Source organism: Eumetopias jubatus, unplaced genomic scaffold (genome assembly GCF_037043125.1).
Source record: "Eumetopias jubatus isolate StellerSeaLion01/CBP00866 unplaced genomic scaffold, mEumJub1_p1.0 scaffold_12, whole genome shotgun sequence".
NCBI lineage: Eukaryota > Metazoa > Chordata > Mammalia > Carnivora > Otariidae > Eumetopias > Eumetopias jubatus.
In genome coordinates, this window is record NW_028274818.1 from 287,794 (window position 1) to 309,170 (window position 21,377).

The window sequence follows — 21,377 nt, forward strand, 5'->3', positions numbered from 1 at the left end:
GAGGTCACTTGTCAATCAGGCTTGGCAGCCTCTTGCTCAGATAAAAGACTGACCAGAGGAAGTAGCCTCACCTTGGCTGTCGATGACACTCTGTACAACTTCTTCCAAGCCCACCATGTAGATGAACTCGCTATTGGCTGCACTAGGCAGGAAGTGAAGCAAGGGAGCGGGAGGTTTAGGGGGTGGAATCTCCAGGAGTGTCTTTTCCAGCTGTTTGCGAAGAGCCAATTTGGCTGCAGCCTGGGAGTTGGCAGCATCAGTCATGGCGCTGGGGCTAGGAAGTGGTGAGGACACTCTGTTCACGGTCCCTGGCTGGATGTGGGAGGCAAGGTTCATATAGATGGCAGAGGATGCTGTGCGCTGGCAGGGAACAGAAGAACTCGACTGCTGGAATGCAGGGAGCACAGGGGTCAGTGACGGGATGTGGGAGCAAGGACCAAGTCTTGCTTTCATGGCAGAAAACATTATCTGAACCTCGTCTGGACTGCTTAGCTCTCCCAAAACTCAGGAAAAGATAGGAGGTGTCCAACCTCAATGAAAAAGATCTCCAGCACACAGGAAAGGAGAATGATAGTGGCTAGGACTGACAACTGCTGAGAGCTGAAAACAAGGGGATGCTCTCTGTCCTTTGTCCTTATGCTTCTTCTTCCCCAGGCCCCTGCTTTCTTCCAGGCAGGTGTCAGGCTCACCGCTGCTCTGCTGTACAGCCTCCCTTTGTCCACTCCTGTCCTCAGGGAACTCCCCTGTGCTACCACTTTCAGGACTGCTGTCAATTCAAGCTCCACCAAAACTACCCTGGGTTGTCCTACAGCTTCTCTATGTCCAAACCCCTAAATACTATGGTCCTTTCAACAGGGAATGCAATAAAAGACTTCTCCGTTTCCACATGAGGGCTCTCTTACCGGTTGGTAGTTGATGGCAGGATTCATGTTGGGTGTTGTGGTGCGTACAAGGCCTGGCTTGGGTGGGCCCCGCTGACCCTGTAGCTGGGCTGGGTTTGGTGCAATAACACGTTGAGACATCAACATATGTGGGAGGGTGGTAGTGGTCGCTGAACGGATGACACTGTGACCCTGAAGGGGGAGAAGAGGAAAAGAAGTAGTCATAGCTGGTAAAACGCCAATGAGGTTAACACTGTCTGTAACACATAGCTGAGTGGAAACACAGAGTGGGTAATTTTGTCTAATGATCTACGGAATAAATGTACCATCAATGTAAATCCTGATTAGCGGTAGGAATTCCCTGGTTTTACTTGGTATAAGCTATCTAACCCTAGATGGAAATGGGCTAAGCTAGAAACATCCAGATAAGAAAAACCACAATGGGAAGATAAGGATTATTCACCCTACTATGCCACCTAGTACCACATACCAAGTCATGCCAGGAGGGACCCAGGACTGAGTAACAGCATCCCTACTATGGCCAGGTTCTTCTAGAATTGTCACAAAAGTCCCAAACCAGAGATGGGATAGCCAGGGCTCTCCGACACAAAGACCCCAAGGTGCGTCACATACCTGTAATGTTCTCAGACTCTGTGGTTCAACCCCTTGGGCCCCAGGCCGGGAGGGAAGCTTGGATAGGCCCTGCTGTCCCCCATGGGCAGGAGACGGCTGAACGATGGATGCTGCATTCTGCACAACTGGGGTCTGAGAGAGAGAAAAGACAATGAAACAGAGGCAGAAATCTGGAACACTCCCAGACTTTTAAAATTCCTTGTTGGAATAAAGCTTCCGTTGACCAGAGGAAAAATGACAAAAATGGAATCAAGGCTTTCTTGATTAAAGCCTAAGATTAAAAAAAAAAAAAAAAAAAAAAGTCACTATTCTTAGAAACTAAAAACCATAGAACCAGAGAAGAATGGGCCACCCAACCGAACCTACCTGGGGGAGTCCATTCTCAAACCCAGACCCGTATTACTAGGGCGTAATACCTTCTGGACCACGTTCTCTTTCTGTAGCTGGCTCTGCCTCAGTTTCTTTAACAGCACCAGCCGGGCTTCCTCCAATCGCAGCTCATCCCTCAGCTGCTTGATGAGCTGCTGCCGTTCCTCCACACCTTTCCCCTAAGGAGACAGGAGGGCTAGCTATGGGAGCAGGCACCCAGACAGAGAGTCCCTTCCTGCAAGATGATCTCTTCTTCTCGGTCTGAAATCATCTTCCACACCAAGCAGAAGCAGCACTGGGACTGGTATTTTTGTGTCCCTGGATTCCAGCACAGCGCTTGGTATTCAGCAGGTGCTCAAAAAATGCTTACAGAATGAAAGGAGAGACCACATATAAATCATAATCAACCAGATTTCTGGCAAAACAGAAGAATGGCCACAGGGAAACACTGCTTTCCTTTTTTCAAAAAAAGATTTTATTTATTTATTTGACAGAGAGAGACACAGCGAGAGAGGGAACACAAGCAGGGGGCGTGGGAGAGGGAGAAGCAGGCTTCCCGCTGAGCAGGGAGCCCGATGCGGGACTTGATCCCAGGACCCTGGGACCATGACCTCAGCCGAAGGCAGAAGCTTTAAGGACTGAGCCACCCAGGCACCCGACACTGCTTTCCTTTAAAATAATGTTTCTGGATCTTCTTAAGCCAAGTTTCTTCTAGATATACATAAAAACTGAGGAATCCCTTCATATTATGAGAACCAGGATAGAGTGGTTCCAGCCAAGAGTTTATGTGACTTATGAAGTTTTGTTTTCGTATTTTCCAAAGATAAGTTATACTGAATAAGCTTTGTCAAACTATCCTCTTCACTCCGTTCTAATTCCCTGTAAAAGGGCATGCCCTTGGGGTGCCTGGCTGGCTCAGTAGGTAGGTGGAACATGTAACTCTTGATCTTGGGCGTTGCAGGTTCGAGCCCCATGTTGGGTGTACAGGTTACTTAAAAATAAAATCTTTAGGGGCAGGGCGCCTGGGTGGCTCAGTTGGTCAGGCATCTGTCTTCGGCTCGGGTCATGATCCCAGAGTCCTGGGATCAAGCCCCACATCAGGCTCCTTGCTCGGCAGGGAGCCTGCTTCTCCCTCTCCTCTGCCTGTCGCTTCCTCTGCTTGTGCTTTCTCTCTGCCAAATAAATAAATAAAATCTTAAAAACAATCTTTAGGGGCACCTGGGAGGCTCAGCTGGTTGAGTACCCGACTCTTGATCTCAGCTCAGGTCATGACCTCAGGGTCGTGAGATCGAGCCCCATGTTGGGCTCTGCACTCAGTGGGGAGTCTGCCTGAGATTCCCTCTCTCCCTCTGCCCCTTCTCCCGCTTGTGCTCTAATAAAAATAAATAAATCTTTGAAAAATAAAACAAATTAAAAAATTAAAGGGCATGCCCTTGAGGTTGAGAATCACTTATAAAAAGTTTCATCAATGGGTAATTACTTAGATTAAAAAAGTAAACTATAAAAACACAGAACTGGGACTCTTAAAATAGGAGGAGCAAAAAATGAAGAAAGATATTTTTTCTTTCTTCTCTCTTTTTTTTTTACCTTAAACATCTCTAGGTTGGCTGCTTTGAGTCTTTCTTCCATTCGGGAGCTGGAACGGGGACTGGAAGCCTCATTATCAGATAAAACAATGATGTCTGGGGAGGGAGTCAGTCTTCCTCGGTCTGGCTCACTAGACAAGAAAATATTAAGGTATTTCAACAGTGAAGGTTCACAGAAAAGTTAAAACTTTTTTCCTACTGAACAAAGAAATTCAAGGGAACTTATTAGGTCTGTCCCAATGCACCCAGGGGATTCAAATCCTAGGATGAAGAAAATACCAAGACAGGAGTGGTGCTAAAGCCTCAGTCACAGTACTTTCCGTCTAATTTCCTTGTGTAGGGACAAGACACACACACAGTGACTGGCTTCAGAAATGGGAATAAGAGGTGAGTGTTATCACGTTGATCTGAATCAAAATTCTAAATGTTTCCCCTATATCTCACTCTCCTTTGGGTTGTCTCATTAGTTATGTAGAGGCTCAAGAAAGAAACAGCTAGCTGGAAGGGCAAAGGTGGGGGGGGCACAGTGCTAACGAGGGTCCTAAGCTCATTATGCCCATAACACCATGGTCCTGGCTAAATGAGGATTCACAGAAGAGGAGGTTTTATCACAACCCTAATGGTAGTCTGTCCTGTCACAAGTTAAGGCAAAAGAAGGTACTGTTGTCAGCTGCTTGAAGGAATGGACAGTGCCAAGTCTACAGCCTTCTGGAGGACTGAAACTCCAAAATGCATCTACTTGCCAGACTGCCACTTAGCATCTTCCCGCAGCAAGAAACTCTCTAGAAACGACTTTGAAATCTAAACCTTCCACACTGGGTCCCTGTATTCCCAATCTTATTTATTAGACAATTGTAGTTTTGGTCTTTTGGGGCTAGCCATAAAAGCATCATACTTGTTTTTCTAAGATGATAAAAAATGGCACCGAATTCTGGACATTCTAACTGCCTCAGGTTCCCAAATCAATAACCACATCTTCTAACTCTCTGATTTCTTAACTCAAAGATATCTTCCCAGAACCTACTTCCTCGAGATCTTCAGTGTAGTTAGAAAAACATATTATCTAAAGCAATTTTGTAGTTGTAACTTAAACATGAAACTCGAATCCCTAACACCCAAAGATCTTTAGTCCTGTGAGCCTCTCTACCATTTCTCTGGGTCTCTTCTCCCAGCTGTCGGGTCATAGATACTTTTTGAACAGGGCACCCTGCCTAGATGGGGTGAACATCCAATTTCTCAACAGGGTAAAACAGAGTTAGTAAAATCAAACAAATTTAGCTGAGAAGATAGAATAAAGGGACAGAGTGACATGTGTGACTATGTTGGGAACTATGACATTCGTCTGGATTGCTCTATAACCACTCGTCACAGATGGCAAGCTGAGGATGTAAGGTTACAGAAAAAGAAGCCAGGAGAAGGAGAAGAGCCCGTTTTTCTCTGACCCCAAGTTGCTGGAATAATGGTCAGGCCTCACAGTGTTTGATTTTATTTTCTGGTGATTTCATTTTTCATTTCTATATTCCTTCATCCCGGTCTCCCATCCCTAACACTAACACAGATGACTAATTTTGAGATGTGGTGGATTTCTAATTCTACTTGATTTCCCAATGTTTATTTACATCAACAGTCCAAAGCTCCTTCCATTCTGGTCCTGGCTGGAATACATATATCAATATTATCTCTAAGAATTCCTCCTTGCTCAAATGAATGGCACCCACTGCTGACGGACTGCTCAGCAACAAGACAGGTAGAGACATTCCTGGATGGAGACTGGAACCAAGCAGCATTTATCAAGGAGTTGTATCTGAGAATAACCCTAACTAAATGATATTTTATTCCTGGATATAATCAGACCCACAATAGATAACAGCACAGGCAAGGCAAAACCCAAGTCAAGTTTTGTTTCATTCTTTGTTTTTTTACATCTGACTTGAGATTCTGGTCTCATTAATTAAGCCTTCCGGGGACAGAAATTATTTTGCTACTTTCCCAAATATATATACGATTTACATTATTTGGTGTTCTTAAGTATGAAACTTTACCTGTTGGAGATTACTAAAACCCTGAATTGTTGCTGACCTCACTTATGACCCAGACTGGCAGATTCCCAAAAGCTATGTAACTTCTAATCCTCATTCCAGTTGTAAAAACAACAGAAAGAAAATGGCCATGTTTCTCTAGCATTCCAAAATATAAGCAAGCAGTGGTTTCACACACGCCTTATTTCATATACATTGTAACCTGCCCAACTGATGGCAAAAAAAAAAAAATTTAGGCAATTATGATGTGGCTATCATTGATGGGAGGGGCTCTTCATTCTTTCTGCTTTTAAGTTGTCTTCTTTTATCCAGATAAAGACACTGTTATTCTTCTTGCTGAACAATCTATCAATCCTGTTCATTCTTATAAAAAGCCTGGGGCTAAGTGGAAATAACTGTCAGTATATCTGGTGAAAGGGGAGAAGAGCGGCAGGGGCCAATGGGGCCTATTTTTCCATGTAGAATGGGAATCTAGATAGTTTACATTAACCCTCTTTTTCCTGGAGACCATTAAAAAACAGTTCCTGGTTTCCAGAGGATCAAGTTTCAAAAGTTCATCCCTAAAATAAAATTAAATGCAATGGTAGGGTTTTCAGGGCAGTCTGACTTTCCAACATAGAATTTTGAAAATTTATTTAATACCAATTAATAGCACTACTGAGATCTCACCAAAATGTACAGCAATGTTTCTATGAAAAATGCATTTTCAGGGCCAACTCGGGATGCGAGGAACCATCCGATATTTGTCGTCTTCCTCCTCCCAAGTAGGATCAGTACTTGCTCCAGAAGGGTGACGGTGGCTATGGGCAAGTGGGTTGCTCAGGGGCATGATCTCATTCATCTGCTTTCTTTTTTCCCCAAAGGATCTCGGAATTAATCTATTTTCATAATATTCTGCTGACACTACATACAGCTTCCAAGCTACCCAAGGATTTTTCTCCTCTTTTATGACCAATAGGGAATTTATTTAAAGTTTCCTAAGGGTTTTAAATGCTATTACCAAAAAGAATGTTCCCTCACTGGGTGTGGTTTAAAAAAATAATCCTGGGACAGTAATAGTAAGTAAACATTAAAGCTAGAGAAAGAATCCCAGGTAAGGCTCTAACTGTCCCTTTCTTCCCCCTTCAGTCATAGACAAATTCAGCAAGGCCAGCTGAAGGGCAAGTGGACACTAAAGGATCATTCTCATGCCCTATCAGCTATACCTGAACTATTAATAAACTGAATGTTCTTAAAGCAAGGATTGTCTACACTGTGATTCACTGTCCTGGAAGTCGTCACCCTCAGTCGGTACCTCTCACTGTTTCAAGCACTCAGCCTTGACAGACACCAGAAAAAAGTCCTGTGAAAACGTGTGCATGAGAGTGTACACGCACATGTGTGCGTGTATGTTTATGTGTATGTAGAGGTCGAAGAGAGTGGCATAAAGCAAGAATGCAGAGAATTAGCACATGAAGACAATTTCCTTGTTCACAAAAGAGAAGCTAGGCCCATGCTTCTGGATGTAACAGAAGTGGGGACTCCGTAACAAACAGATTCTAAAACTCTAAAGGTGACCTGAAGGAAAGTCCGCTGCCTTCCTAAAATGGCCCTAAGAGTGAAGCCCGCATCATCTCACTTCCAGCTCTACGGTGCCTCCCTCATCCAGAAATGACCTTTATCTTAAGGGTGTTAACTACAGGATTCTCCGCGCTAAGCTGATATATGAGGCACCAAGTTTCATTTGGAAGTGAGAGGAATTCATGGTCAAGCCAAATGGCACACATATGTCTTCTTTCAAGAAGCACCTCCTCTCACTGGAATTCATCCCATTTTCACAGGCTTAATTTATGAGGAGACCCCACTGCAGGAGGCAGCTGAACAGTGCCGTACCTCCGCCTCGCACTCATATCCACAGGCTCGTCACTGATGTTTTCTTTGCCGGGCCTTCCAGCAGTCCTGTTGTCTCCATGAGGCCTGAGATTCCCATTGAGCTTCTCTTCATAGCCCTTGACACCACTGCCATCCTGCTTGGTGGGCAACTCGTGTGGCACCTCAAGATTCGCCAGATCCTTCCGTTTAAGCAGTGCCAGCATTTTCAGGCGTTCCATGGCCTCATGCCCCTCCATTTTGAGTCGCTTAGCCAGGACATCATCTCGCTCATCCGCTGGGTCCAAGCTCCGCTTCAACAGGTTCAGGCGAAGAGCATCTTCTGTCATTCTATCCATCCTACGGAAAGGAGAATACAAGTGAGATCAGAACCCAGCCCCTTCAACAGTCTGTAAGGAACTAGGGTGAGTGGAAGAGGTACTCAGAAGAATCACAGCGACACCCAGCTGGCTCAGTTGGTAAAGCATGCAACTTTTTTTTTTTTAAGATTTTATTTATTTATTCATGAGAGGCGGAGAGAGAGAGACAGAGGCAGAGGGAGAAGCAGGCTCCCCGCGCGCGGAGCACGGAGCCCGATGTGGGACTCGATCCCAGGACCCCGGGATCATGACCTGAGCCGAAGGCAGACGCCCAACCGACTGAGCCACCCAGGCGTCCCAAGCATGCAACTCTTGATCTCAGGGTTGTGAGTTCAAGCCCCACATTATGTGCAGAGCTTACTTCAAAAAAATAATCATAGATACATGGAATTTCAAAGGTCACTGAGCTAACCTACCTTCTATCTTTCCAAAACACCTATACTAAAGGAGATTTCTCCATTGTCAACTTTAGCAGTGGAAACTAAACTTCAACTACCTTCTAGTCATTGAGGTCCTTACTATATCACCACTACACTCACCTGGATGGTCCATTAAAAGCCTACATCTCTCAGAAAATAAACATTTTTTTTTTTGTGACTGGCTTTTTGTGTCTGTATGCTCAAAGTCAGATGCGTTGGTTTGTTGTTGGTTTTTTTTAAAGATTTTGTTTATTTGTCAGAGAGAGCGAGCGAGCACAAGCAGGGGGAGCGGCAGAGGGGCTCAGGACTTGATCCCAGGACCTTGGGATCATGATCTGAGCCGAAGGCAGACACTTAACAGACTGAGCCACCCAGGTGTCCCAGATACGTTGGTTTTAACTATCATACCAAATTCTCCTGGAAAAGAATCTTTTATGAATGGGGAAGTTCCTCAAGTCACCCAGGCATATCTTTAATTGGCCTATCTTATGGAGGACTACGAGAAAGATGAAATAAAGAGCATTTAATGGGAAGCCTCAGTTATCTATTTTTTTTTAAAGATTTTATTTATTTATTTGAGAGAGAGAATGAGAGAGAGAGAGAGCATGAGAGGGGGGGAAGGTCAGAGGGAGAAGCAGACTCCCTGCTGAGCAGGGAGCCTGATGTGGGACTTGATTCCGGGACTCCGGGATCATGACCTGAGCCGAAGGCAGTCGCTGAACCAACTGAGCCACCCAGGTGCCCGGGAAGCCTCAGTTATCTAGATGCAGCAAGTCTCTACAGATACACTATCTTTTTTTTTTTTTTTAAGATTTTATTTATTTGACAGAGAGAGTCAGCGAGAGAGGGAACACAAGCAGGGGGAGTGGGAGAGGGAGAAGCAGGCTTCCCGCTGAGCAGGAGCCCAATGCAGGAAGCCTGACATGGGGCTCGATCCCAGGACCCTGGGATCATGACCGGAGCCAAAGGCAGATGCCTAACAACTGAGCCACCCAGGCGCCCAAAGATTCAATATCTTTTTTTTTTTTTAAGATTTTATTTATTTATTTGAGAGAGAGAGAGAATGAGGGATAGAAAGCACGAGAGGGAAGAGGGTCAGAGGGAGAAGCAGACTCCCTGAGCAGGAAGCCCGATGCGGGACTCGATCCCGGGACTCCAGGATCATGACCTGAGCCGAAGGCAGTCGCTTAACCAACTGAGCCACCCAGGCGCCCCCAAAGATTCAATATCTTAAGACACTTGGCTTTAGGGGGTGCCTGGCTGGCTCAGTTGGTAGAGCAGGTGACTCTTGATCTTGGGGTTGTGAGTTCAAGCCCACTGGGCATGGAGCCTACTTAGAAAAAAAAAGATACTTGGCTTTAATGAAAGACTCAGGTGTTTAGGCTGGTAAGAGGTAATACCTTCTCTACTTATGCAAAAAAATATAAAAGGCAAGAAAATTAACATTTTCCCTCTCACTTTGATTTTTCATGCTAACAAAATCTAAATGGAGAATTTCTTCCATACTTTTAAATCCAGGGCTATTTTCCTGGTAGGAAACAGCAATGAGGCACTGGAAGGAACATTTTTTGAGTCATAGAAACATAGGATCAAACTGCTAATTACTTTTATAAGGTCAAATATTTAATAAGTTACTTTACCTCCCTAAATCTCAATTTTATCTGTAAAAGTGGGGACTCAGAAGATGCTCAACAAAATTTAATTTCTATACCCTAGGGTTATGACTTCTATACCTAAAACATGAGATCAGACCCAATAATTCACAGACTCAAGGAGGACAGAGAAAAATGCCAGTGTTAACTGGTACTCTTGCAAAGAAAAATGGGTTTGTGTTTGCGGCATCTTCCTTCTTGTAGTGAGGAATAAAATAAGAGCTATTTGATCCTTTCCTGAGACCAAAAAAAAAAAAAAAAAAAAAAATCCAACAAAAGGAAACAGACATTTTGGAGATCAGAAAAAAATCAGAAGCCATATCTCTGAATTTTGGGGTAATGTTTCTTCTTTTCAAAGATTTTATTTATTTATTTGAGAGAGGGCGAGCACAAGTGGGGGTGGGGGAGGGGCAGAGAGCAAGGGAGAAGCAGACTCCCAGCCGAGCAGGAAGCCCAACGTGGTACTCGATCCCAGGACCCTGGGATCATGACCTGAGCCGAAGGCAGACGCTTAACGACTGAGCCACCGAGGTGCCCCGCAGGGAGAGAATCTTAAGCAGACTCCATGCCCAGCACAGAGGGAGATGTGGGGCTTGATCTCATGACCCTGAGAGATAATGACCTGAGCCGAAATCAAGAGTTGGATGCTTAACTGACTGAGTCACCCAGGCACCCCTGGACTTTTCATATAAATGGAACCATACGTGGGTTTTTTTGTGTGTGTGTGACTGGTTTTCACTGAGCATCATGTTTTTAAGGTTCATTCATGTTTGTAGCCTGTGTTATTACTTTGTACCTTTTTATCGCCAAAGGATATTCCATTTGTATAGATGTATTTTGTTTATCCATTTATCAACTGATGGACACTTGTTTTTTCCCCTTTTTGCTATTATGAACAATGCTGCTATGAACTTCTGTGTACAAGTTTTTGTATGAACATGTTTTCAGTTCTCCTGTGTAAAGAACTAGGAGTGAACTGCTGGGCTGCATGGTAGCTCTTTGTTCAACACTTAGAAGAAGTGTTGGGCTGCTTTCCAAAGGGGCCCTACTATCTTACGTCACCACCAGCAGCGCATGAGGTTCCAACTTCTCCATAACCTCTTAGTTTTAACAGCTTCAGATAGGAGACATATTATAGAATATACAAACAGTGTTTGGCTACAGGTCCCCCTAAAGATCTGGTATTTTGATACACATTATTTCTGAAGTGGTTTACTTCTGAAAAATACCCACAAGGTGGAAACTGGAAAGCTGAATGCTACGGAACATCAAAAGTTAAGTCCCAACTCCACAGTAACAGTGTTCCAGGGAACTTGATCAACATCTCATATTGACGGGCACCTGGGTGGCTCAGTCAGTTAAGCGTCTGCCTTCAGCTCAGGACATGATCCCAGGGTCCTGGTATCGAGTCCCTCATCAGGCGCTCTGCTCTGTGGGGAGTCTGCTTCTCCCTCTCCCTCCCTCTCTCAAACAAATAAATAAAATCTTTAAAAAAACAAAACATCTCATACTGAGAGGTCCACTGGGAAGTTGCAGGTGGGAAAAGTCTGTTACTCAATTGATCATACACCTAGATGCAAAAAATACTCCAGAAAGGAACACAGCAAGACATATAAATGCAAATTAATATGGCACAGTGTTCCAAGTTTTGGGACAAATTATATTCATGAGCACTGAAAATATGTAACAAAGCAACAAAACTTCAATAACCTAGAGTTGAAGGGAGTCTGGGACACCATCATCATCCTGGCTTCTCAGATGCTTATATAAACAGTTGAACACTGCTCAAATACCCCCCCCCATTATACTCCAATGAAATAAACAGATACACTAGAAGTTGGCAGAAACCAGAAACATATTTTTTTAAACATATATATATATATATTTTTAAAGATTTTATTTATTTGATAGAGAGAGACACAGCAAGAGAAGGAAAACAAGCAGGGGGAGTGGGAGAGGGAGAAGCAGGCTTCCTGTGGAGCAGGGGCCCCTAAACATATATTTTTAAAAGATCTTATTTATTTATTCGACAGATAGAGACATAGCGAGAGAGGGAACACAAGCAGGGGGAGTGGGAGAAGCAGCAGGCTTCCCGCCGAGCAGGGAGCCCGATGCAGGGCTTGATCCCAGGACCCTGGGACCGTGACCTGAGCTGAAGGCAGACGCTTAACGACTGAGACACCGAGGTGCCCCAGAAACAGATTATTTCAAATGTCTAAGGTAAGTAGTCTTTCCCAAGAGATGCCTTGAGAACTCGGACCAAAATTTTCCTTACTTGCTTTTTACTCATCTAGCCATTCTGCCTCAAAATCCAATAAAACATGGAGGAATCTTGAAAACAACATGCAAACTGAAGTAAGTCACACACAAAAGGACAAGTATTTTATGGTTCCACTTACATGAGATACCTAGAATAGGCAAATTCAGAGAGACAGAAAGTAGATTAGAGGCTACCTGTGACTGCAAGTGGAGGCAGGGCAGTGAGGAGCTATGATGTAATGGGAATAAAGAAAAAGTTCTTGGTGGCACCTGGGTGGCTCAGTCGGTAAACGTCTGCCTTTGGCTCAGGTCATGATCCCAGGGTCCTGGGATCAAGCCCCATGTCGGGCTCCTTGCTCAGCAGGGAGTCTGCTTCTCCCTCTCCTTGCCACTCCCCCTGCTTGTACTCTGTGTTAAGTAAATAAATAAAATCTCTAAAAAAAAAAAAAAAATCACTAAAACATAGACTTAAAATTATACTCCAATAAAGCTGTGAACACAGGGGCACCTGGGTGGCTCAGTCAGTTAAGCGTCTGCCTTTAGCTCAGGTCATGATCTCAGGGTCCTGGGATCGAGGCCCACATACCCTACATCCAGCTTTCTGCTCAGCGGGGAGCCTGCTTCTCCCTCTCCCTCTGCCTGCCACTCTGCCTACTTGTGGTCTCTTTCTCTCTCTGTGTCAAATAAATAAAATCTTTAAAAAAAGCTGTGAAAATAATATTCAATGTAAATTTATCACACAAAAATTCTTCTCCAAAAAAGAAAAACAAAAATTCTGCAAAGTAGGGGTGCCTGGCTGGCTCCGACAGTAGAGCATGTGTTGCTTAATCAATCTCAGGGTCGTGAGTTCAAGCCCCATATTCAGTGTGGAGCCTGCTTAAAATAAAAATTCTATAAAATAAGTGTTGTATTTTGCCTTTTTAAAAGATTATTTATTCATCTGAGAGAGCGAGCGAGCCCAAGAGAGCATGTGCTGGGGGAGGGAGAGCTGAGCAGGGAGCCTGACATGGGGCTGGGCTCATCCCCTGGGATCATGACCTGAGCCAAAGGCAGATGCTTAACGGACTGAGCCACCACCCAGGCGCCCCATGTGTTCTCATTTAAATCTCAACAAGTTACTAAGTGGTCTTATCCCTACATTACAGATGGGAAAATGTTAAATCAAGTATCCTAGGACTATAAAGCTTTAGACAGTGAACCTGGGATTCCTATGCAGGACTAGCTCACTTCAAAAGTCTGTTATACAGATTGATGTAGCAAAGCTGGGTAATCTTGGGAAGCAGTGTTGGGTATTCATGAATGTGCACATCCATCCATCCCCCACAAATATTAAGTATACTATATGCCAAGTTCACGGTTAGCTGGTAGGAATAAAGATGAAAAAGATTAGGTCACTGTCTTTTTTTTTTTAAGATTTTATTTATTTATTTGACAGAGAGACAGAGATACAGCAAGAGAGGGAACACAAGCAGGGAGAGTGAGAGAGGGAGAAGCAGGCTTCCTGCTAAGCAGGGAGCCTGGATGCGGGGCTCGATCCCAGGACCCTGGGACCATGACCTGTGAGCCACCAGGTGCCCCTAGGTCACTGTCTTTTAACAATTTCATTCTGATAGGAGACAGATGTGCATGTAACTAAAATAAGTACCTGGATGTTCACATGAACCCATCTTCTCTGCCTTCTTATAGCCTGCTTCTTTTACTTACACTTCAATGAAGAGAACTGAATTCATCCACAGACAAAAGCTAGAAGCCTGGGAATCTTCCCTGACTTTTCCTGACTTCAATCTTGGTCACCAGGTCCTATCCGGTCCTACATTCTCTTCCTCTGAATGTGACTGTGAGACGACGCCATCCTGGCCTGTTGCTACCGGCAGCACCCTGAGACATGAGGGGAGGCAGGCAGCCGGCAGATGAAGCTGATACTGCACAGCAGCACTGACACAGGACTAGTCACAGAGCTGAGCCGCACATCAAACTGCCCCGAAGCCAGTTTCTGGGTTCCAGTTCCACAGGCCAATAATGTGTAAGCCAGTTTGAGCTAGGGTTTCTGTTACCTAAAACTGAAAAATATCTTAATGGAAAACTCAGAAGTGCCAATGTGAAATCAAAGTGGAAATATCCAATAAACAGGTGGACACATGGCAAACAAACTAAAGAGCCAGTGCTCAGGCCAGAGCCGGAGATCTATTTGAACAGAAGAGGAGGTAATGGAAGTAATGTATGGGCAGTAAGTCAAACTGCCCAGAAAAAAATAGAGTCACAAGAAAAGAGGGTCAAGCACAGAACCTTGGGCAATAGCTACATCTAAGGGTTGGTTGGTCAGAGGAAACTAAGAAATGGCCAGAGAGCCGGGGGAAAACTAGGAAGACGACATGGCAACAAACTACAGGAGGGTTCCACGAAGAGAGTAGTTAATTATGTCCAACAAGTACTGCAGAAAAACGCCCGGCTTTAAATCTGCTGTTGACAGCTGTAAAAACAAGAATGGCCAGGTGGTAACACAGCTCTAGACCCACGCTTGTCAAGTTTTCATTCACTGTGAGAACCCCAAACCAAAATCCAGGTCTGCAGCAAAGACTTAGAGGATGCTGAGAGAGAAGAGGGTAGAGCGGTGGAGAGGATGCGCAAACTAAATTCACATCTACTGAACGCTTGCTGTTCACGAGGCAACGTACAAGGCTCTTTATATTTGCTTTCCCAATTAATTACATCAGAGGATTAACAGAAAAATTTCAGTTGTCAGTTAAGTTAGAAAACCCCAATTTTCCGGGCACCTGGCCGGCTTGGCCGGTAGAGCATGGGACTCTCGATCTTGGGGTTGTGAGTTTGAGCTCCATGCTGGGTGTCAAGCCTACTCAAAAAAGAAAAACACCAATTTTCAAAAATCATGAAATTTAAGCCTATACTTATATAAAAGCAAAACAGTACTCCTTTAAAAAAATTAAACTGAAGTTAGTTAACATATAGTGTAGTACTGGTTTCAGGAGTAGAATTCAGTGATTCATCACTTAACGTACAACACCCAGTGCCCATCACAGCAAGTGCTCTCCTCAATGCCCATCACCCATCTAGGCCATCCCCCTACCCGCCTCCCCTCTAGCAACCCTCAGTTTGTTCTCTATATTTAAGAGTCTCTTTTGGTTTGCCTCCCTGTTTGGTTTTGTTTTAAAGATTTTATTTATTTATTTGACAGAGAGACAGCGAGAGAGGGAACACAAGCAGGGGGAGTGGGAGAGGGAGAAGCAGGCTTCCCGCGGAGCAGGGAGCCCGATGTGGGGCTCCATCCCAGGACCCTGGGATCATGACCTGAGCCGAAGGCAGACACTTAACGACTGAGCCACCCAGGCGCCCCTCTGTTATCATCATATTTTTCCTTCCCTTCCCCTATGATCCTCTGTTTTGTTTCTTAAATTCCACATATGAGTGAAATCATATGTTTTTGTCTTTCTCCGACTTATTTTGCTTAGTATAATACACTCTAGTTCCATCCACGTCACTGCAAATGGCAAGATTTTATTCTTTCTGATGGCTGAGTAATATTCCATTGTATATATACCACATCTTTACCCATTCATCTATTGATGGACATCTGAACTCTTTCCATATTTTGACTATTGAGGACACTGTTGCTCTAAACACTGGGGTGCAGGTGCCCCTTCAAATCACTGTATCCTTTGGATAAATTCCTAGTAGTGCAATTGCTGGGTTGTAGGGTAGCTCTATTTTTAACTTTTGAGGAACTTCCATATGTTTTCCACACTGGCTGCACCAGCTTGCATTCCCACCAACAGTGTAGGAGGGTTCCCCCTTCTCTGCATCCTCACCAACATCTGTTGTTTCCTGACTTGTTAGTTTTAGCCATTCTGACTGGTTTGAGGTGGTATCTCATAGTGGTTTTGATTTGTATTTCCCTGATGATGAGTTGATATTGAGCATCTTTTCACGTGTCTGTAGGCCATTTGTATGTCTTCTTTGAAAAAGTGTCTACTCATGTCTTTTGCCCATTTCTTGACTGGATTTTTTTTTGGGTGTTGAGGTTGATTAGTTCTTTATAGATCTTGGATACCAGCCCTTTATCAGATAGGTCACTTGCAAATACCTTCTTCCATTTCGTAGGTTGTCTTTTGGTTTTGTTGATTGTTTCCTTTGCTCTACAGGAGGTTTTTTTTTTTTTTAAAGATTTTATTTATTTGACAGAGAGAGACACAGCAAGAGAGGGAACACAAGCAGGGGGAGTGGGAGAGGGAGAAGCAAGCTCCTCGCTGAGCAGGGAGCCCGATGCAGGGCTCGATCCCATGACCCTGGGACCATGATCTGAGCCGAAGGCAGACTCTTAACGACTGAGCCACCCAGGCGCCCCTGCAGGACCTTTTTATCTTGATGAAGTCCCAATAGTTCATTTTTGCTTCTGTTTCCCTTGCCTTTAGAGACGTGTCTAGCAAGAAGGTGCTGCAGCTGAGGTCAAAGAAGTTGTTGCCTGTGTTCTCCTCTAGGATTTTGATGGATTCCTGTCTTCACATTTAGGTCTTTCACACACTTTGAATTTATTTTTGTGTTTGGTATAAGAAAGTGGTCCAGTTTCATTCTTCTGCATGTGGCTGTCCAATTTTCCCAACACCAGTTGCTGAAGAGACTGTCTTTTTTTCATTGGATATTCTTTCCTGCTTTGTTGAAGATCAGTTATTTAGCACATAAAAAATAAGTTGTTTTGGGACACCTGGCTGGCTCAGTCAGAGGAGCATGAACTCTTGATCTTGGGGCCATGCATTCGAGCCCCACATTGGGTGTGGAGCTTGTTTTTTGTTTAAGTACTTCATACATACATATTATATATAATATACACATCTGTATAAGATATATATTCATATAAATATATAAAATACATATATATCCTTCTTATAAATTCTAATACTTTTTAAAATTTAAAGACTTTTGGGGTGTCTGGGTGGCTCAGTCTGTTAAGCCTCCAACTCTTGATTTCAGCTCAGGTCATGATCTCGGGGTCCTGGGATCAAGCCCAGCGTCAGGCTCCCCACTCAACGGGGAGTCTGCTTGTCTCCTTCCCTCTGCCCTCCCAACTCATGTGTACACTCTCTCTCTCTGAAATAAGTATATCTTAAAAAAATTTTTCTTTAAAGACTTTTTTTTTTTTTAGTAACCTCTACACCCAATGTGGGGCTCGAACTCACAACCCCGAGATCGAGTCATATTTCAGGTACCCCCAAATCCAAAGACTTTTAAATGAATATTAGTGAGCAAAAAATATTTTCATTTCTTATTGTTTCCAATATTTTTTCTGATTTCTCGCTCTCTGACCTATCTTCTAAATGGTCACAACATGGAGTTAAGGAGAATTTTACTGTACACATGAAGTACATGCTCTCTTTATTATAAAATATTTCAAGCAAGGAGATATATATAGAGGATAATAAACAAAGGTCAAATCTTAACATTTTGCTTCTATTTTATTTTTTAACTTTTTGAGGTAATTGTAGATTCATATGAAGTTTCAAGAAATCATGCAGGAAAGATTCCATGTACCCTTTACCTAGTTTCCTCCAATGGTAACACTAAACTATTATATGACACCATGACCAGGATATCAACATTGATATAATCTACAGATGTTGGGACTCCTGGGTGGCTCAGTCCATTAAGCGTCTGCCTTTGGCTCAGGTCATGATCCCAGGGTCCTGGGATTGAGCTCCACATCGGGCTCCCTGCTGTGTGGGGAGCCTGCTTCTCCCTCTCCCTTTGCTGCTCCCCTGCTTGTGCTCGCTTTTTCTCTCTCTCAAATAAATAACATCTTAAAAAAAAATCTACAGATCTTTCCCAGTTTTACTTGAATATATTTGTGCTTCTTTAGTTATGTACAACGTTATCACATTTGTAGGTGCATGTATCCACCATAGTCATGATAGAGAACAGTTCCGCCACCTCAAGGATCCCTCATGTTGCCCTTTTATAAACAAATCCACCCTCTTACTGTCCTCCCCAAAACTACATCCCAAACCCTGGTGATCACCAATCTGTTTTCCGTATCTAAAATTTTATCTTTCTTTCTTTCTTTAAAGATTCTATTTATTTATTTGACAGAGAGAGAGAGACAGTGAGAAAGGGAACACAAGCAGGGGGAGTGGCAGAGGGAGAAGCAGGCTTCCCGCGGAGCAGCGAGCCCAACACGGGGCTCGAATCAGGACCTGAGCCGAAGGCAGACGCTTAACGACTAGGCCACCCAGGCGCCCCCCCGTTTTTTTAAAAAGATTTGAGAGAGAGAGAGAGAGAGAGAGAGAGAGAGACAGCGTGAGTGAGAGACAGCATGAGCAGGAGGGGCGGAAGGACAGGGAGAGAGAGAATCCCAAGCAGACCCCACACTGAGTGCAGAGCCTGATGCAGGGTTTGATCCCAGGACCCCCAGATCATGACCTGTGCCAAAACCAAGAGTGAGATGCTTAACTGACTGAGCCACCCAGGCAACCCTGGGGTTGGCTTTTTTAAAATGGCTTTTAGAATTCTCTTGAGATTCATCCAAATTGTTGCATGTACTAATAGTCTGTTCCTTTATACTGCCAACTAGTAGTCCATGGAATGAATGTACCCTATTTATTCCATTGCTGAAGGACAACTGAGTTGTTTCTAGTTTTAGGGTTTTTTTTGCCATGACAAATAAAGCTGCTATGGATGTTTACATATAAGTTTCTACAGAAACTTAAGTTTTCATTTCTCTGGGATAAATGCTTAAGAGTGTGAATGCTGGGTAATACAGCCAATTAATGAATTAATGTTTAGTTTTTTTTTTTTAAGATTTATTTATTTATTTATTTATTTGAAAGAGAGAGAGAGAGCACATGAGACGGGAGAGGGTCAGAGGCAGAAGGAGACTCCCCGCTGAGCAGGGAGCCCAATGCGGGACTCGATCCTGGCACTCCAGGATCATGACCTGAGCTGAAGGCAGTCGCTTAACCGACTGAGCCACCCAGGCGCCCTAATGTTTAGTTTTATAAGAAACCGCCAATCTGTTTTCCAGTGTAGTTGTACCATCATCTAATCCCATAGCAATGTTTGAGAAATCCAGTTTCTTCATCTCCTCACTGGCATTTGTTGGTGTCATTATTTTTAATTTAAGCCATTCTGAGAGGTGTGTAGTGATATTTCACTATAGTTTTCATTTGCATTTCCCTAATGGCTAGTGATGTTGAATATCTTTCTATGTGTTTATTTGCCATCTGTAAATCCTCTTTTGTGAAAACCCTCTGTTCATGTCTTCTGGCCATGTTCTAACTGGATTGTTTTTACTGTTTAGTTTTGAGAGTTCTTCACACATTTAGACCCCAGTCATCTGTCATATATGTTGCTTCGTAACTTATTTTCAGTGAAACTAAACACTACAGATACAGTCAAAGCACCCCAAACTATTCCCCGTCTACCTCCTGCCCCTTTCCCCAGAGAAAGGCACTGTTAGGATGGATTTGTTATCATTTCCATGCATACTGTTATTAAGCTTATTGCATATATTTTAAATAATACATAGCATAGTTTGTATTTTTTTATGAATTATAGTTTAAAAGTGGCTCTTGTACATACCCTCTTCCATTTGCCTTTCAATGTTCATTTTTTAATATTTAAAATTTATCCAAGTAAATGTATGAAGCTCGAGGTCATTTAACTGCTGTGCAGAACTCTACTGCAAAAAGACCCAATTTAGTAATCCATCCTCCAGTTCAACATTAAGCATCAATTTGTTGATGTGTAACGCTTCCAAGTCTACTTCTGGCCAAGATGGTATTACCCTCCCACCTGAAATGACACCCCCCAGACAAAAATACATGAAATGAGGTTTTCAAGACACTGGACACCAGGCAACAAAGGCAGTGATCCCACAGGAACAGGAAACAGACAAGGTAAGCTCGACACCTGCCCTCATTTGTTGTCCTGAGAGAATTTCTAGGACAACGTGTGGGCAGGGGCATTGAGGCAGAGCCAGGCCGACTTGTGAGCGGAGAGATGGAGAGGAAGTACAGTGAAAGGACAGAGTACCAGAGTACCAGAGATGAAAAAGGCAGAGAGGTACCTGTCACAAAAAACAGAGTAAGTGTTGAGGGGCCGGCAGAGAAACTGGAATCTTCACACACTGCTGCTGGGAATGGAAAATGGTACAATCAGTGCGGAAAAGAGCCTGGCAGTTCCTCACAAAGTTAAACACAGTTACTATACGACCCACCAATTCCACTGTTAGACATACACCCCAGAGAACGGAAAACATTATTTCCACACAAAAATTTATACACCAGGAGCGCCTGGGTGGCTCAGCCGTTAAGCGTCTGCCTTCGGCTCAGGCCATGATCCCAGGGTCCTGGGATCGAGCCCCGCATCGGGCTCCCTGCTCCGTGGGGAGCCTGCTTCTCCCTCTCCCACTCCCCCTGCTTGTGTTCCCTCTCTCGCTATCTCTCTGTCAAATAAATAAATAAAATCTTTAAAAAAATTTAAAAAACCCACATTTATTTAAAAAAAAAACTGTACACCAATGTTCACCACAGCATTATTCCTAACAGCCAAAAAGTGGAAACAACCCAAATGTCCTTCAACTGATGAATCAACAAAATGTCGTGTATCTGTACAACGGAATATTATATGGTCACAAAAAGGAATGAAGTACTGATAAGAATTACAACACAGATGAACCTTAAAAACATTACCTCAGTGAAGGAAGTTAGTCACAAAAGGCCATCTATTGTATGATTCTACTTATGTGAAAAGTCCAGAATAGGCAAGTCAATGGAAACAGAAAGTAGACTATTGGTTGCCTAGAGCTGAATAGGAGATCAAAACGAGAATGTCTGCTGATAGGTCAGAGGTTTCTTTCTTTTTTTTTTTTTTTAAGATCTTTTATTTATTTATTTGAGAGAGAGAGTGAGCATGAGTGGGGGCAGGGGGAAAGGGAGAAGAAGCAGACTTCCTGCTGAGCAGAGCCCAACACAGGGCTCGATTTCAGGACCCAGAGATCATGACCTGAGCCGAAGGCAGATGCTTAACCATCTGAGCCACAAGGCACCCCAGAGGTTTCTTTTTAGGGTGATGAAAATGTTCTAATCTTAGAGTGTGGGGATAGTTGCACAACTCTGTGAATATACTAAAACCATTAAACTGTACACTTTTTTTTTTAAGATTTATGTGACAGAGAGAGACACAGCGAGAGAGGGAACAGCAGACTCCCCGTGGAGCAGGGAGCCCAATGTGGGGCTTGATCCCAGGACCCCGGAATCATGACCCAAGCCGAAGGCAGACGCTTAATGACTGAGTCACCCAGGTGC

The 21,377-nt window shown here is 43.7% G+C and overlaps 1 protein-coding gene across 5 annotated transcripts in view; it reads right to left on the bottom strand.

Annotated features, from left to right (window-relative positions):
- The window catches only part of GATAD2B (GATA zinc finger domain containing 2B), an 88,755-nt gene that overhangs the window by 7,409 nt on the left and 59,969 nt on the right, over positions 1 to 21,377 (bottom strand). For 4 of the 5 annotated variants that reach the window (XM_028090093.2, XM_028090092.2, XM_088016948.1 and 1 more), the window contains 6 exons: positions 7,381 to 7,716; positions 3,471 to 3,600; positions 1,931 to 2,062; positions 1,515 to 1,646; positions 903 to 1,073; positions 72 to 387 (listed from right to left, as the gene is read on the bottom strand). In XM_028090093.2, the coding sequence (XP_027945894.2) occupies positions 72 to 387; positions 903 to 1,073; positions 1,515 to 1,646; positions 1,931 to 2,062; positions 3,471 to 3,600; positions 7,381 to 7,716 (1,217 nt within the window). Of the gene's footprint in view, positions 1 to 71; positions 388 to 902; positions 1,074 to 1,514; positions 1,647 to 1,930; positions 2,063 to 3,470; positions 3,601 to 7,380; positions 7,717 to 20,137; positions 20,159 to 21,377 lie in introns of those variants that run through there. The other variant, XM_028090094.2, reaches the window with a different exon arrangement.